Here is a 19,310-nt window from a genome sequence, read left to right as displayed (position 1 = left end):
TAAAATGTGAAAGCCATTTCCTTACACTTATGTGTACTTATATACAAATGTCAATTTTTGTATAAATGCTATTATACAATACGTATTTTTCAGAAATGTTATTTTGCAACTTAAAACGCCTTAGAGATTTTTCTATGTCATCTACTTTTTAAAGACTCCGCAGTTTTCTCCAGTTTGTATGTAGTACAATATACTTAATCTCCTTCATCAATATACATTTTTGGCTGTTTATATTTTTGTTGTCATTACACTGATGTACGGTATAGGTATCTTTGTCTGCATAAGGAAATATTTCTTGAGTTATATTACTAGAAGTAGTTTTACTGGGTACATTTAACATGTTGGGTGATACTGACAAATAGTGTATAAGAACGCCTAAGGCTCTTTATTCTTGCCAATACTGAACTGAACTTGAAAAAATCCTTTAAATTTTGCTAATTGTATAGATGTAAAATGTCTCATTTGAATTTATATTTTCCCTATTTGTAAATAAACATCATTTTACCTCAGTATATGTATATATATATGTACACATACATGTATATACACACATACAGAGACCTGCAAATTATTTGTTCGTATTTTTTATTCAGATTTTTATTGTATTATTTTTTCACACTGATCTGTAGGTGTTCTTTGTGTATTTAAAATATTAAGACTGTCAAAGAAGTCACAAATATTTTCTTCTAGTCTGTCATTTGTCTCCTATTTATGCTGTTATTTACTTTTTAAAATTTGTGTATAAATTGGTTAATTTTTTATTTTACTGTTTTTAAGTTTTGAGTCTTATTTAGGAAGACCATTAACATTACAAAATTATAGAAATGGCTTCTAATATTTTCATAGTTTTTTCTCAACATTTAGTTCTGTAATTCCTCCAGAGTTTCTTTTTTAGAAATGATGTGAATTAGGCATTTAACTTTTTCTTCCAAAGGAATAGTCCATTGACTCACACTATTTATTAAAACACCCAATCTGTTGCCTTTATATGGGAAGAATAATTTGACTTGGGTTTCACATTCTGTCCCTCAAAAGTGAAAATGTGTGGCCTTTCCATCTTCTGAAATTGAATGTCACTGTGGTCAAGTCCCAGGCCAACCTAATCATTTCTGCTTTTGTAAGTAACTTGGATTTTCTGTCTTTCTTTAAACTTGAAATTCAAAAACTTTGCCATTTTACCTCATTGTGTTGATGATTCCAAATGACATTTTCCTGGCATCCAGTGACTCCTTTAAGTCTTTTAATTCACTTATTACATAATTTCAGGAGAATATTGCTTTATTATGTTTTAAAATAATTTCCATGTGTTTTCTTCTCAAAAGCACTCAATTTTATCTGTCATCCAGTTCTATCATATTCCCTATAGTCATTATTATATCTTTGTTCTTTTCTTTCGTTATTTCCTCAAGTCTATCTTCTATGTTCCTGACAGTGTTTTCAGAGTTCATCATGTTTTTGTTGTTTCTAAAGTGTTTTTTAAATCTTGTCAGTGATTTTATCTCTCCAGCTTTTCTCCTGAGTTCTGCCAGCACACTTTTAATCTCCCTTGATTATTTTATGTCTCTCCCATGAAATCTTGAATCATATATCTGTATCTATATCTAGAGGGAGAAAGAAAATTCATATTGTCCTTCATAATAGTGGAGAATTCTTTGTTTAAATTTTTCTTTAATACTTTGGTAAATTGGGGGATTATGGGCTCTTCTTTGGCTTAAATTTTAAAAAATACTTTGCAGTTTTGATGAATATGTCCTACTCCCTGCTTTCTGATTATCATTCATCTTTAAAAGAGACTGGCTGTTTATTAAAGAATAATATAGTGCAGGCATACAGGGAAATGGGTGGAATAGAGTTGAGTAAACTGAAGCCAACTGAAGTTTTAATTCGGGTTTGGTTCTGGTTATCTATCGTTGCACAACAAACCACCCCAGAACTTAGTGGTCTGAAACAACAATCAGTTGTTTTGCTTACAGATCTGCAAACTGGGCAGAGCTCAGCAGGTTCAGCTCATTTCTGCTGCAGTGGCATCAGCTAGGGCAGTTCTAAAGATACACTTCAAGGATGAACTACCGACACATCTGGAAAGTGGGCTGGCTGTCATTCCCTCCCCAGGTGGTACTCTTCACAGAGCGGCTTGACCTCACAGCAAGGTGGCTGCGTTCCAAGGGAGTGTCATAAGGGACAGGAAATGGAAGCTATTAGTTTCTTAAGGTCTGGGCCTGGAAACTGGTACAGCATCCCTTCCTCTGCATTTTATCCATTCAAGAGGACAAGGGGAGGGAACATAGGCTTCATCTCCCTGTGGGAGAAGTGTCAAAGAATGTGAGGGTCATGTTCAAAAACTGCCCCAAGTTGTCTGTCTTATACATTTGTCACTAAATCTGGTTTCTTTCTGTTGGGAATACATCTCTTTGCAGTCCACAGAATTCAAATTGAGTGCCATAGAGAAAAGACCCATAAGTTACAGACAAATTATATTTTGATTTGGAAATTGTTTTCCCTTTCCTCCAATGCAAATAGCCTCCTCCAGTGCCCTAGCTAGGAAACTAGAATGTAGGTCAGCATGATTTCTACTCATCTTTCATCCTGAAAGGTCAGATTATTTTCCTCCATTTCTTCCTTGGCCCATCCAACCTGATCTTATCTGTGCTCAAAATAACAGAATATTAAATTAGCTGCTCCTTTTAGTGATGTGATATGCTGTCAGGTCCGAGAGGAACTGCCTTGGCTCAGCATCTTTCCATCTCTTGTTCATGATTTCACATTATTTGGCAGCAATACTTCATACTTAAATATTTCATAGTTTATGGTTTGGAGGTGGGACTATTTCACTGTTTCATGTGCTATGAAAATTTCCTATTTTTCAATGGTTTTCATAGTTCTACTTTGTTTTGAAGGCATCTAGGAGAATAAAATATTTTGTCCTTCTGTTTTAAGCAGAAGCTCCACATGAACTTTAGAATTACCTCAAAAAAATCTGTTGAGATTTGAGGAGTGAGATTATTTTGAAGGTTACTTGGGGGGAGGGTTAACTACTGTACAATATTTAATCCTCCCATCCTATTTCATAGTAGGTCTCCTCATTTATTGAGGTTATCTTTTTTTGTCCTTCACTAAAGTTAAGATTTTTCTTCTCACATATCGTTTATTATTTAGGGATATTCTAGTTTATTTAATAGAATAATAGAATATTTAGGGATATTCTAGTTTATTTAAAATTTTAAATGCTACTGTGAACTAAATAATTTTCCCATTACATTTTATCATCAGTTGTTGCTGAAGTTTAAGAAAGCTATTTTGTGTGTCAGTCTTCTGTCCAGACAGATTTCTGAGCTCTCTAAATTTTGACATTTGAGTCTCCTGGGTATTTTTTTTTTTTTTTTTTAGGTTTTTAATGGTGGCATCAATTTCTGCCATCATCTCTGCAATGTAATATTGGTTTTTTTGTTGTTGTTGTTTGTTTGTTTGTTTTTTTAACATTTTTATTGATTTATAATAATTATACAATGTTGTGTCAAATTTCAGTGTAGAGCCCAATTTTTCAATTATACATGAACATATATATATTCATTGTCACTTTTTTTCTTTGTGAGCTACCATAAGATCTTGTACATATTTCCCTGTGCTATACAGTATAATCTTGTTTATCTATTCTACATTTTGAAATCCCAGTCTATACCTTCCCACCCCCTGCCCCCTTGGCAACCACAAGTTTGTATTCTATGTCTGTGAGTCTGTTTCTGTTTTGTATTTATGTTTTGTTTTGTTTGTTTGTTTTGTTTTTGTTTTTTAGATTCCGCATATGAGCGATCTCATATGGTATTTTTCTTTCTCTTTCTGGCTTACTTCACTTAGAATGACATTCTCCAGGAGCATCCATGTTGCTGCAAATGGCGTTATGTTGTTGGTTTTTATGGCTGAATAGTATTCCATTGTATAAATATACCACCTCTTGTTTATCCAGTTATCTGTTGATGGACATTTAGGCTGTTTCCATGTCTTGGCTATTGTAAATAGTGCTGCTATGAACATTGGGGTGCAGGTGTCATTTTGAAGTAGGGTTCCTTCTGGATATATGCCCAGGAGCAGGATTCCTGGGTCATATGGTAAGTCTATTCCTAGTCTTTTGAGGAATCTCCATACTGTTTTCCATAGTGGCTGCACCAAACTACATTCCCACCAGCAGTGTAGGAGGGTTCCCTTTTCTCCACAGCCTCTCCAGCATTTGTCATTTGTGGACTTTTGAATGATGGCCATTCTGACTGGTGTGAGGTGATACCTCATTGTAGTTTTGATTTGCATTTCTCTGATAATTAGTGATACTGAGCGTTTTTTCATGTGCCTTTTGATCATTTGTATGTCTTCTTGGAGAACTGCTTGTTTAGGTCTTCTGCCCATTTTTGGATTGGGTTGTTTGTTTTTTTCTTATTGAGTCGTATGAGCTGCTTATATATTCTGGAGATCAAGCCTTTGTCGGTTTCATTTGCAAAAATTTTCTCCCATTCTATAGGTTGTCTTTTTGTTTTACTTATGGTTTCCTTTGCTGTGCAGAAGCTTGTAAGTTCTATTAGGTCCCATTTGTTTATTCTTGCTTTTATTTCTATTGCTTGGGTAGACTGCCCTAGGAGAACATTTTTGAGATGTATGTCAGATAATGTTTTGCCTATATTTTCTTCTAGGGGGAGTCCCTGTATTTTTAAGTAGATAACCATATCAGCTCATCTACCAAGTACTTCATTTTGATTTTTATATTTTAAATTTCTATGATTTTACTTTTAAAATTTCAACTATTCTTGTATTAGGGATATAAATAGTCTTTTATTCCATCTTAGTAAATAATTATACATGTCTTGGACTTTGGTTTTCTATAGTTTCATTTCCCCATGACACTGATCTCATCTGTTTTCATAATCTATATCGTCAGTGTAATCTTGCTTCTAAAATCCCAACAGATTTTTACCTTTTAAATTGGGATAGATGTATGTCCCACTTCTTTATCCCACTGAAGCTTCCATCTTGATGAAATTAGAAAGCAGACTTGAAGAGGTGCACTGACTTGCTCAATGGCATGAAGTCAGTAAATGATAGAGTCATCATCCAGACTCCCAGCCCAGCCTTCACTTCACGGACAAAGTAAAACACACGATCTACACATGAGGTATGTTCTAATTAAAATTCCTCCACCAAAACTTTTACCAGAATGACTAATAAAACAAAATTGAATGCATATATGTATATATTTTTTAGCTTTCACAGCTTCGTCTTATAAACATGCTAATGAAAAGGCTAAAAGCAAACTGCTATTAGAACGATAGACAATATCTGAAAGTATAAGTGGTCAACAGTCACATCATTGAGAATTAACTCCACTTAGAAGATGATATCCTAATGTTCATAAAAACAAAGTAGGCAGGTGAAGGTGGAGATGGGGTTAAAGATCAAAAGGGATAAACCTCCAAATATATTATGGTTAGGATTTAATTTAGTGGCAGCAGGTAAAGCATGCTCACATCAATGGCATTAGATCAAACCTGACCATTTAACTGCCATTCTGGGAATAAGCTATTTGGCACAGGCTTCAGAATTTGACTTTCATATGTTTAATTGAATGAAGTACCTTTAAAAAAATCAGGTGAAGCCACATCATGATTTTGCTACTATAGGATAATGCCATCAAGCATGTGGTCTGGATTTTATGTTTCACTTCATATAAGAATTCACTGGGCACTCACTCCACTTTCTTTTGAAATGAGAAACTCTTGCTGTTAACCCATGAAGAACAAACTAAATAGTGAAAGAATTTTTTCCTTTTCACTTCAACACTGCCTGCCATTCTGGCAATGAAAAAAATGATGTATTTGAGGACCCTGGGACAGGAAAATTGATAAGAGCTCCCAACTTCTTTCCCGTAAACAACCAATATTTTAAAGCTATTAACACAGGAGCTGGCCATTCAAAGACAGTTCATTTATCATCCAAAGCTGGCAAGGGTGTCAGGCGTTATAGTCATGCTCTGAAAAATAGGCCCTGAGTTCACCCTCTATGGCTGAACAGCTGCTCCTTCCCAAAGTTTTAATCAGATTCCCTGAGAATTACATGCCACGGTAATGCAGAGCCCACATAAAACCTGCAATAAGCCTGCCATGTAAATTAATTATGGAGCCCAAGTAATATGAACAGATTATATCCTCCAGGCCAAGAGAGAGCTTTTAATTTAGACCAAAATTTTGATTGCATATTGATTTGGCCCCTTGTTCTCTGGAATATATTTTTTCTTGGAAAATTTTCAGAATTGATCACCTCAAATAAATGGTTCTTAAGAATGAGAAGTCAAGCTTAAGCACATGGGAAAGGAAATATGCCTGAGGACACACAAAAAAATCTTAACCCAGAGTTCTTAAAATATAAAGTCTTGTCTTTTTGTTTAGATTCACTTCCCTCTACCTCTGAGGTGAGAGCCATAGTTTTCTTCAGATTCTAAAAGAAGTTTATAACCTCCTCCCCAAAAGTTTAATGTGTAGCGTTTTAGATCATGTTATTAATAAAAGCCAGTTTGACAACCTTTGGAAATCTTAGCTCACGTGAAGCCAAAGCCAAGATTGATTCTTCTCATGGATGTCCCTGATACGTAGTTATGAATTATTCCCCATCACTAGGCCACTGTGTTTGAATATATGCCACTGGTCACAACACAGAGAAGGAGAGGGAATCACTATAAATCCCCCACCAGATATTAAAGGATATTAAATAGAGACAAATGGCATTCATGTATAGTGATAAAAGTGGAATGTATCACTTTCTCCCCAGAAGAAGGACTGATTAGTCACAGAAGAATTGTGAAGAATCACAGAATCAAATACTGCAAATGACCATCTCAGCTTTATGTAGTGGGGAGAGAGCAAGATTTACTTATCCTAACAAACTCTGAGTAGTTTTAAATGCCTAAATGTTGCTATGGATTTGGTGGGGGAGGGGTGGTTTCCTACCACTTCAAAATTCCAAGTTCCATTGGGGGAAAAATACCTTTTTTGTGCGAAAGATGCAGATAAACATAACTCATCGGTCTACCTTTCATCTGTCCCCTTACTGACCATATAACCCTCTGGATGTTATTTGTCTTTATATACAGGTCTGCCTACAAGGGAAAATTGCATTTATCATATGATCTTTGGGGTACTTGAAATCCCGGTGACAGTAATTTCCTGTGGCGAATTAATAAAGTGGATGCTAATTATGATTCAGCTTCCTAAGTAGCTTAACTATAGAACAAAAATGAGCTATCTTGCTAACATGGATATTCTGGTTCATAGATCAGTAATTTCTTGGTGTTTATTACATCAGCACCTTAGTACCCACCTCTGCCTCACACATACTTTTCATACTGCAAGTCACTCTCTTAGTACATGGCTGGTCATCCTGGGCCCAGACTAGAGAACATCACCAGGTTCTTCAATGTAGAGAGAGAGCCAAAATTTCAAACAGAGGCTACCATGAGTAAGGAGCTACCATGACTTAGTGTCAGAAGACAGAACTACCTCTTCCAGCTGTTTCTCAAAACTGGTTCATTGCCTAAAACGTTGGCTCAAAGTCACTTGTGTACATAAAGGACCATATTTTAAAGAATCTCCATCATACAGCTGATGGAGATATCAGCAACTGGTGTGGCAGAAAATGTCCCCCACTTTACATCTAGGGAGCTTTCCTCTTCCTAGGACTTAGCAAGAACTGAACAGATGAGTTCCTAGTGTGGATCATAAATCTAACAATAAAAGAATGCAAGGCAATCAGAATAGAGGGTAAGCAAAACTAGGAAGACAATGAGAAAGATGAACAGACTCCAGACAGAACATGACAAGGCCCACACTTGAGACACTAGGGGTACAAAGGAGAGAGCCTATAATATTGAACAGAAAAATGGAAAGGTCCCAGGGAAGGTACTTTACCAGCTCCCATTAGAAAGATACATTATTATATTTCTAAATTCTATACATCAGTATAGAAATACTTTGTACAGTTTGAAATTATAAATTGATTCCAGCATTTCTAACCCAAACTGGAAAGAATTATCTGTTGTTAGACTCTTTTGTGCCATTTTGAGAAACATTTTGATGAACATAGCTACTTGAGTGAGAATTGGATTGCTTTAAAATAGCTCTTTTGCTGTGTCTCCACTTCCTCTACAAAACATCATCTCTCCTTTCACTATCATTTAATGTTCACCATCTTTGAATATTATAGTGGATAATATTATTTCTACCATAATTTACCCCTCCCCATTAATCATCATCATTATTAACACCACAGTCATTCCTTATTATATTTATGGTTATTGCATCCATTTATTTGCTCACCATGCCTTGTTTTCCATTCCTTTGTGAATTCAGTTTCCTATTTCTATCATTGATTATCTATGAGTGGTTAACTGTCTAGTTGAAAATTTCTTTATTTCATCCTTTCCCTTGAATGGTATTTCAGTTGAATTCAGAACCTTGATTGCAGGTTACTTTCCCTTGATATTTTGTACATATTATTCTACTGTCCTCTGGCAGCTATTACTGCTAATGAGAAAACTGCTGCGATCCAAATTATGTTCCATTGTAAGTAATTCATCTTTCCTCTCTGGTTGCTTTTTAAGATTTCACTTTGTCTTTGATGAGCCTACATTTCACTATAATATATTTGGATGTAGGTTAGTTTTAATTTATCCAGCTCTGGACATAATATGTTACTTCACTTTTTCTCTTCAATTCTGGAAAATCATCATCCATTATCTCATCAAATATTGCCACAGATCAATTTTGCTCTGCATTCTGGATCATTTGCAAACTCTTTCTTCTGATTAACCAGCTGGATTTTATATGACATTTATCTCATCCACTTAGTTTTTAAGGTTTTAAGGTTTTAATTCCAGTATCTGCATTTTTCATTTTGAAACATTCTTTTGTTTCCTATTTTACTGTTCTTTCCTAACTTTTTTCTGCTACTCCATTTATCTCTTTAGTCATTTTAATATGCTCATTTTATAATTTATCTCAAATTTTGTAATTTTTGTTTAGTTCCTTAGGGTGCTTATTCTTTTGAGTTAATATCCTGAAGTTTCTTCATAGTGGAGTTACTTCCTTTGTGGCTTCTAAATTTTTATTGTGAATTCACTTTCAGGAAGGGTTTTTTGTTTTTTTGTTTTGTTTTTTTAACTGTGGGATTTCCATGTGTTTGGGTTGAAATAGTATCACTTCAGAGCAGTTTAGCATATTTGGAAATAAAGAAAGGGAAATAAGACTGGGGCAGGTGTTTTAATAGTCCTAAAAACTTTTAATGTTATTTCATTGGCATATATTTCTTATATCATAACTTCCCAAGCCAGGGATTTTGATGCAAAATCCAGATAGATGGCAAATTTCCCTACTATTTCTTAAGGCTGATGGACAGAGCCTGTGTGATGGAGGGAGCCCTTTGAGACTGCAGGCTCTATTCAAAGAACTTTCCTCAAGATCTGTTACCATGAGTGAGCCTACAAAAGACAGGGTTCTGATTTCCACATGGAAACGGCACTCTGGCTCTAAAACCTCTGGGTCTATGTCCTATACAAAATCACATGGCCACTGACAGTGGTAGCTTCTCACTCTTGCCTTGATTTCTCTCGGTTCTCATACCTAGAGAATTTCCTTTTCTCTTCTTCAAATCGAATCTGCATTTAGAAAATAATTTTTGCCCTTTTACATGAAACTTTTTTTTTAAGCTTGTAATGACATAGGGACAGCTGATTCACTTTAATCCACCACGTTCTGAACATTCTATTATTGTGAAATATAGTAGTTGTTCTGGGATGCCCATTATACTTGTCTTCCAATTGTTTTCTTCTGACAATACAGTCCATGCAACTGGCCACAGGGATGGGGATATGATTCAGATCTGGCCAATCACCATGTGTAATTCCCATGGAGTACTATGTGATTGGCCTAGGGGTGATCTTCTGATACAAGCAGAGCCAGTGGGAATCCTTTTCTGTGGCTGATATGCAAACATGGTGAGAATTAAGTGTCACTTTGAGCTAGAACCATATAAGCCTGGAGATGCCATTAGTCATCCTCTCCTGCTCTGGGGTCATCTATCTGCACAGTCATCTATCTGTACTAGGAAAAAATGATACTTGCACTCAGATGGAATCAGGGCCAAGAAAGAAAAAGGAAGAATAGACACATTCGAATCCCTAAGTCCCAGCATGCCCAGAGTCAGGGCAATCCCTGTTAAGTAGGTCAGTGAATTCTGCTTAAGCTAATTTGAATTGGGTTTCTGTCACTTACATCTGACTTATACACCAATAAATTAAAGTACAATGGAGTTGAGATAAGAAGGCATCAACATGGGTTTCTTATATTTATTAATTTTTGGCAGGTCAGTTTGTCGTGCTTGGCTTGACATGAAGCAAAGCAAGTTCTGAGTTCCGGAGAAGCGGTGAGTAAATGTCAGATCTAATCTGAGAGACAAGAGGACAGAGTCACAGGATAAAGCCAAGGTCAACTTTCAGTAATCTGAATGGAGACATTAAGAGCTAGGATAGGGGAGATGCCAGTCATAGTCAGGAAACAGGAAGCAGGGATCAGGAATGAGAAAAAACTAACAAAGCTGAAGCAGCAGGCAGGGGTGTGGGCCACAAACACTGGGCGTTCTGACTTAAACTGGAGGTCAGCTGAGCTTTGCCTCCCAGCTGCTTCTAAAATGCCAAGACGTATTCCCATTCCTGCTAGGTGATGCCACCTGGTGTCCAAAGAATGAAGCTGACATAGAATTGACTGCCAGGGCAAGGAATCCTTAAGCAAAAAGGGCCATAATTTTTTAAAAATTATGTATCACAGCAGTATCTGGACAGGCATCAAAATAAATGCGTTTCATGCTGATTATCAGTTTCCAAGGCAAATATCAAAGTGAATTACCTCAGAAAGATGTGTCAAGATATAAGAAATTTGTTTTCAAGTTAAGCAGATCCATGAGAAATAGTATACTTTCTGGTTGTGATAACAGTTTCGGTTCATTTCTCATCAAAAGGAGATACCTTCTTATCACCTCCGTGTGTACAGTTATGGGTCAAATGGGAGAAGAAGTAGAGCTAATGAGGATAACTAACAAGGCTTTCCAAATATTTGAAAGAAGTAGTATGAAGAATATTAAACATCCATCCTCTCGATTTTAATGAGAGGATTAGTAAAATGTCCCCACCTGTATTTGAAAGGGTATATTATCTCACTCATTCAGGGATTATTTGAGAACCTTCCAGACAATTAGCTGCATGTCGTGGGGGTTGGAGAAAAGTATAAGTTGCCTTCAAGGAGCTTGTAATCTACTTAGAGATGATGGTACCTAGAGAAATAATAGATTTCCTTAGTGATGTATGTTTAGAACCAATCCCTATACAGCTGTTTTCTGGGGTAATTTTTAGAGCAAGTTTTTGTTGCACATATTAAGTCCTGCTATAGGTAACATTTCCCTACTTCAGTGAGGAGTTGAGGCAGGGACCGGTGACTGTGCCTGCCCATCCAGCTGTATCACCAACACTCGGCATAACATCTGGCACATACAGATCCTTAGTGCATTTCTGTTGAACAGCTGGATGACATCTCAGGGTTCTTCTTAGTTGCATGAACCTCACAGCCATCCCATTAATTTTCATGTTAAATTTCCCTTAAGATGCATAGGCTATAAGAAATGTGGTCTTTCAAAATGTCACTCACTCTAAGTGCCAAGCATTTGGCAGTTACACACTTTAAATGACATTTTCTAGCAAGAACCTCTAACCAGCTTAACACTCTTACTCAAAAAAGAGAAAATCAGTGCTTCATTTCTCACTCTCTTTTAATAATCTGCATTGAGTTTCCTTAGAAACATTTGCTTAACAGACAATTAAAAGCACCTAGTATGTATTTGCTGTCATCCAAGAGTCAGCTGTTTAATGAGGTTCATATTTTATCTCTGAGAAAATCTGGAGATATTTACAAACTATGGAATTATTTCACAAGAAGATGTTTCAGTACAATGCTGGCAATATTTCAGTTTTGTGGATAAACGGCTGAGAACACTCAACATCTTCTTTCTCCTATTTCATTGGTAGAAAAATATTTCAGACTTAAACCTCTGTAGAATCTACATTTAAATGAAGATTGCCAATTATCAAGTATGTTAATGGAGGATTCTTTGGACCAGGGTTAATCATAAGTAGTTTAATCTATCCCCAATAAATACATATGAGCAAAAAGAAGAAAATAAAAATCACCTATGACTCCCACCTAACACTATTTTACATACAAATTATACTTGTCATGTGTTATACACACACCCTTGCATGCATACACATGAATTTGGCTCTGATTTTTTTGAACCAAAATAGTATACATCATTTTAAAATTTTCCCATTTTCTTTAAAAATGTATTGTGAATATCTTTTAACATTAATACATTTTTTTCTATCTTTTTGGATGTCTGCATAGGATTTCATGATATTAGTATATTCTAATTTATTTAACCATCTAGTAACTTATGTACAACTTCTTGCTCAAATCAGTGCACTCATCTTCATGGAGAAGTTTTTGCACACGCCCTTAATTTCTTCTTAGGATAAGTTTCTAGAAATGAAATAAATGGATGGAAGGATTCACAAATTCTAATGACTCTATAAATGCTGCCATATGGCCCTTGTAAAAGTTTCATTCCTCTTCTCTTTCACTAGTAATGTAGGAACGCTCACATTTCCCTAAACTTTGATTTACCCCAATTATGACTGATGTGGTTTTGGTTTTTTGTTGTTTTTTTGGGGGGGGGGTTGAGTTCTGAAAATTTGAAGATTTGGGAGGCAAAGCAGATACTCCATTGTTGGTTTAATTTGTTTTATTACTAGTAAAGCTGATCTTATTTAGTAGAGTATTGGCCATTTATGTTTCTTCGCTTGCTCATTATCTACTTACATCCTTTGTTCATTTTTCTATTATGCTTACCTTTTCTTTATTGGTCTTTTGTAACAGGAGTAACAGCAGTAGCTAACATCTAATGTTTATTGAGTGTTATGAGCCACGCCCTGTTCCAAGCGTTTTACGTTTAATCCCACCCAACAAGGTAAGTGCTGTTACCATCTCTATTTTATAAATGACGTGTCTGGGGTACAGAGAGGTTAAGTACTTTACCTCAGGTAACATTACTAGTACGTTTGGTATGTTAAAAAGATGAACAATTCATTATGTATATTATAAAGACCATTAACCTATCGACATGTGTGTTGAAACTGCTTTCCTTGATTTATCCTTCCTCATTTAATTTTGCTTGTAGTGACTTTTGCCTGCTAGGATTTCTTAACTCTATTGCTATCAAATAAATTGCCTTTTTTTTTTTTATAGTTTCTACTTTTGATATTTGATCACCTGAAGAATAGTTTGGATAAATATAATTCAAATACATACAAATATTCAGACAGTATGAAAGGATTTGAAATAAAGAATTAAATTATCTTTTCCCCCTTTATCATGGTCCTACGTAGCAAAAGTATCTCCTTTTAACCATTTATATATTTATTTCTTCCAATAGCTGCCCTATGACCCTAAATAATATATATAACCTCCATTTCTTGATTTATCAACTTCACATGCATATATTGAGTTCTTACTGTGAGAGATGTAGCCTTTTAGGTAACAGTCCTGTCTTTCCCTCTCTCCCCACCAATTAACTTCCACAAGTGATATCAATTTTGGTGGGAATACCTGTATAACTTTAAGTAATACATTTCAACCTCTAGTTCTTGATTTATCAGCTTCAAACAGGATGCCTTAACTAAGTGGTTCATTCCTAATGGGGGAAATCACATGTAAAAATTGTTATTCTCCTATTCCTTGGATCATAAAATACCATATTTAAGAAGGAATGCTTCACTAGAAGCAGGTCTATCTTTAGTCATTTCAATGAAACCAGAGAGAACTGTGTAAGTAGAATGAAGGATACTGATATAAATGACTGTATAAATTATACTAAGCATATACTTACAAGCATAGACTATGTAGATTATATAGATTATAGAGCCTTTCCAACTATATTGCTTTATTTATTGCCCAGGATAATTTTGTAACATATATAGAATGACTGTTTTTACGTATTATAGGTAAGGAAATAAGCGTGAAGAGTTTTGGGCCATATAAAGTCACTGTCGTGGTCTTTTAGGTTTTGTTTTGTTTCTAAGCAGTATCCACTTCTCCTTTTTGCGGCAGCTTCACTCTCAGCAATAACCCCACTTTTGCCCAGGCTCAGTTCATGTGCTTCCAAGTAAAACCAATTATTGCCTTCAACTCATGAAGAATGTGACTTAGACCTGAAACAAAAATACCGCACATTTCCCCTGCCACAAGTGGGTCTGGAAATGGCATAAGAATCTGAAAGATGTGCTAAGATTTGGGCTGGGAATAATGGGCCAAAGATTCCTGCTCTATTCTCCTTAAGAGAGATACAGCCCAGGGAGATGCTGGCAGCCATCTTGTGACCAGGTGAGGGAGGTAACCCTGAAGAAGCTGCATAAGGAGAGGATCCTAGTATTTCACTGGATCCTTTCCTGAGCCATTTTGCCTTTTTTTTTTTTTTTTTTTTTTGCAGGGTGAGGAAGGTAATTAGGTTCGTTTATTTATTTATTTATTTATTTATTTATTTATTTATTTATTTATTTATTTATTTATTTCAGTGGCAGTACTGGGGATTGAACTCAGGACCTCATGCATGCTAAGCATGCCAAGCATGCCCTCTACCACTGAGCTATACCCTCCCCAGCCTGAGCCATTTCTACTCTGGCTGCTCAATTTCATGAGTCAACACAGATTCCTTTTGTGTTTAGTCCAGTTTGGGTTGGTTTCATGTCAACTGTAATAATCACACACTTAATTTACGGCAATCCTGACATCAGCTCTTTTGACTTAAATCTAGGGCTCTTTCTACTTTGCCATGATGCTTCTGAAAGTAAGATCTTTGTTCAGGTTTTGGGAACACATACCCTTCAAGACATATTTAATATATCTTTGCCTTCCTTCATAGCCTATTAAGCAATTTTTAGAAATGCAAATCCATCACGTGGAATTCATTCACTCATGAACATGGACACATGACATATTTGGGCATGATACTCCCTATATACTTGAAATAACAGTATGGATCAGAGACAACCTAACTTCAAAACTTTCATTAAATTAAGTTACTTTTAATTTAAAATAAACAATTCTGGATCGTTTTAAGATATAATGCACCATCTAACACCCACTGCTGTGTGTAAAAGTTGCAGTCATAAAATTCAATTGTACCTTAGTTGTCTGAAATTCAGAGCACATTTAACCTAAGAAACAGTATTATAATGAGTTATTTACTTCATAGACTAGCACAGAAAAGCTGATTTAATCTAAAATGTGGCTAGGTTACTGTGTATTTGAATGAAAAATACTAAAGCACAGTACTGTCATAACACTAAAAATGAAAAAAATTTAAAATACTAAGAAGATGGTTCTTAAACAAGGAGGTTTGCTGGTGGAAGATGGGAGAGTAAATGAAAGTGTGTGGCCATTCCAAAGAGGCTTTGGAGGTACTGTCAAGGCCACAGTGGTCGGTGATTTAGGTTCTTTCCCTGATTTCACATCAAAATGTGTAACTTTTCTTTTCCATGGTACAATAAAAGGTCTATCTCTATTCTTGAATTTCAAAACCACACAAAGGTGGAACTGAGAAAGGAAAAATACAGAAGACATTTTCATTTGCTCTTTTAATGTATATTTCAAAGACTCCATCTTCAAAAAGTTACTATCTAGAAACACAAATATATGTGTAAACTGAATATTGCACTGTTATGCTGGAAGCACATACAGGAGTGGAGTAGGGACGTAGCAGGTGGCCTAGTGGTTCCTGAAAGAGGAGATTGAGATATGTGGTGAATGACTTGATTAGGAAGAAACAGAAGTTGGGAAGGAGACAGCTTTGTGTGTGTAAACAAAGCCAGGTTACAAGCCAGAGAGTTGTGTCTGGGCACTGTGCAAAGTTTAGAGTGAAGGAAGAGAAAAATAGAGAGACAAAGGTTTGAACTTCTGGTCTGAAAGTCATGGAAAACTTAAATAGGGATCTTCCATGTGAAGTAGAAGATACTTGGAAGAGAGAGCATGGGGATGTGGCATTAAAAGGAGAGGGAATGTGTGTGTAAGTAGATGCATCAAAAGACATTGTCATAAGTTCTGTAGACTGTTTAAGGAGCAAGTGAGAAAAGCAGAGTACAACATGTGGAAAGTTGTGCCAGGTGAAAGAAGAAGTGGTCAACAACAGTCAGCACTGGTGGACAGAGTCCAGACCCAGGACAGTGTAGGTACAGGTGGCCCTCCGTATTTGTGAGTTCCTAATCGAACTATCTGGGGTTAGTTGACAGTGCAGATATGGAACCTGCGGATACAGAGGGCTGACTGTACTATGCTATTTTGTATATAGGACTTAATCATCCATGGATTTCGGTATCTTCAGGGGTCCTGGAACCAATCCCTTATAGACAGAGAGCTGATTGTACATAACACTCAGTAGAGTGCTTGGAAGGGGCTGGTGGAGTCCAAACGCACCAGGCGGAATAAAGAGCCTGCAGATTTCAATGTGTGGAAGTTTCTGGATCAAGTATTCCTAAATTAGAGTTACCATGATTTTAAAGTTGAAATTCATTAGGTTCACTCTGCGTAACACTTGAATTGCCAAAGCTGGGACACATGAGATTTTGGCTAGAATGGCAAGTGTCTGGTGCCTAGAAAGGCAGGGATACTTGCCATGGTGGGAAAAACATTTTATTAAGACATGAAACGCCGGGTAGGGGAGTAGAAAAGGCGCTGCCAGTAATAACCACCTATTGACCTGAAATATTAAATGGACTGTTTCAAATGCCCCACAGGCTTGTGCTCAACAGCATCAACATTCATTCTTGGAGTTTGCCTTTTTAATGGAAAACCACTGTGAATGGTGGTGCTAAAAGCGGAAGGGCCAAACCTTTCCTTGGTTGTAGCTGCATTATTCTTTCCCAAGCTCATTTGTGCTTTAGTGGTTCTGCTTTGCTTGGCCTTTTATAACTTGGCAGCCCAGGAAGTAAAAATGAGGGACTCAGCAGATTTTTAAACATTTTTACTCCAGAAGTTCCTTTAACACTGTTATTTCTTGAACAAAGATTCCTGATGTTCTAATTAATTGTTCTTGGTGTTTCTTTAAAAACATCCTTCAGCATTTGTGAATCTGCCTTGGCTTTTGCTCTTAATCTGCACTTTGTGGTATTTTCCCTTAATGCGGGAAAGGCACTTCTCACTAGCCAGGTGAAATAGAAGTTTATTTGGAGACTTTTGCTTGCAAGTTGCTGAATTCAGTGATAACTTTGGGGTGGCAGTCTTAAGAAATGTCAGCTGGCAGGAAAAAGAGTAGCACTGCCCTGCTGTTTCCTACTCCCCTCTGTGAGAGCTGACTTTTAAAAATCCTTTATGACTTCACAATACATTTTCAAATGCATTTGAAGTAATTAACACCCTGAATTGAATCCTGTTGTCACATTTAATTATCAGATAGCTGCTTTCCTTTGGGGTATTTGACAGTTGCCCAAAATGTTGGTCTTAATCTAAAGCCAAGAAGAGACCTCTGACATAGCGAAAGGCACCACAGTGGCATTTATTAAATACAAATGTGTCGCAGGGGGAGGTGAGGAAAGAGCACTCGTTCTCATCTCAAGAAGAAAATTCTTCCAGGAAGAAGGGAAAATTACATTAGCTCTTAGCTGAAACTCCATCAGTTTTACTTGTCACGTGATGATTTGAAAACGTGTGTTTCTATAATGCATTACATTTGCATTGATAAATAAAGAGTATTCTGACTCAACTTCTATCTCCAATTTGCCAAACTTGCTACAAATATAATGGTTTCTGCTAGTCTATTATCTGGAAAATGACTTAAGGGAAAAAAATTAAATGATATTGATTAGAAATGAAGAAAGCTTATTTATATGCATTTTAGGAACCCTAAGTGAATCAGCTAAATATATGCACTGAGAAAAAAAAAAAACAGTACCATCTGAGTAGTATCTTGCAATAGGCTAGAAACATGAAACTTATTACTAGTGTTGAAATTAAGTTCCTAATGAATTATACCCATTATTGGAGATTTTCTTTGGTAACAATTCCTTAAAAAGCTAGAAATTGCCTGTATCTCTATGCCATAAGAGAAAAGTCACTAGGAATTATCACCAAACAGAAGCATATTTCACATGGTGGAAGAAGCACAGGCCAAGGTCTGGTACTTACTATGTAAGGACTATGGCGACTGCATCATTCAGCACACTCTCCCCAAACAATAGTGTGTACAGGTCGGGGTCAACATGCAGTTCATGGAAAATGGCCAGCACCGTCACTGGGGAAGAAACACACACAAATATGCAGCGTTAGCTGGATATAGCCATTGACTTGTCCTTGGTTGTGGTCACCTGTATAAGGTACTCAGTAAATGCTTGTCTTCTCAAATCCATCTCTAAAAACAAACCAGAGCTTTCATCAGAAAACAATCTTGTGGGGGAGGGGATAACTCAAGAGGTAGAGCACGTGCCTAACATGAACAAGGTCCTGGGTTCAATCCCCAGTACCTCCTCCAAATACAAACAAATAAATAAACCTAACTACCCACCCTCTCCCCGCCAAACACACAAACACACACACACACACAAACAATCCAATCTGGCATCCCCTTCCTTAGAGATTTCTCTGGACTCCCACTGCTTACCGAGAAAGTTTGAACTCCTTGGTACAAGTCTTGTATAATCTGCACTGTGTTTACCTTCCAGCATCTCCATCTGCACCGCCTGCTCACCCTTTGCTGCCTCCCTCAAGCCATACTGATTTGCCACAATTTCCCAAACACATTGTGTCCTTTGTAAATTATTTTTGCATTTTGGTTCACTTTACCAGAGCAGATATTTCTTTCCCATTCAAGTGCTGCCATTCCCTTCCTTCCTTAAATACATAAACACACATACACACTTCTTGCTACAAAAAAATTTTATTCAATCTTTAAAAGCCTTTCAAGGGCCCCCCCAGCCCCCTGATCCTTCAGCAGTGACCCAGTTCACTCCTTTTTGATCCCAGATGTGGCGAAAATAAGAGAAATTATCACAGAAGAAACTGTGAGCACTTGTCAAATGCTCAATAAATATTTGATGCACGAATGACTAAGTGACTGACTGAATGAATGGTGTCCCAGTGGCTGACTCCTGTGGAAGGAGAGGCGGTGGCACCTGGCTCTCATTCTCT

General features: G+C 36.6%; 1 protein-coding gene across 6 annotated transcripts in view; it reads right to left on the bottom strand.

Annotated features, from left to right (window-relative positions):
• The window catches only part of SLC9A9 (solute carrier family 9 member A9), a 607,055-nt gene that overhangs the window by 302,786 nt on the left and 284,959 nt on the right, over nucleotides 1–19,310 (bottom strand). For all 6 annotated transcript variants that reach the window (XM_032486920.1, XM_032486926.1, XM_032486909.1 and 3 more), the window contains one exon: nucleotides 18,312–18,417. In XM_032486920.1, the coding sequence (XP_032342811.1) occupies nucleotides 18,312–18,417 (106 nt within the window). The remainder of the gene's footprint in view (nucleotides 1–18,311; nucleotides 18,418–19,310) is intronic.

This window comes from Camelus ferus, chromosome 1, assembly GCF_009834535.1.
Source record: "Camelus ferus isolate YT-003-E chromosome 1, BCGSAC_Cfer_1.0, whole genome shotgun sequence".
NCBI lineage: Eukaryota > Metazoa > Chordata > Mammalia > Artiodactyla > Camelidae > Camelus > Camelus ferus.
The sequence above is the reverse complement of the archived record's forward strand: the minus strand, read 5'-3'. Positions and strand labels throughout refer to the sequence as shown.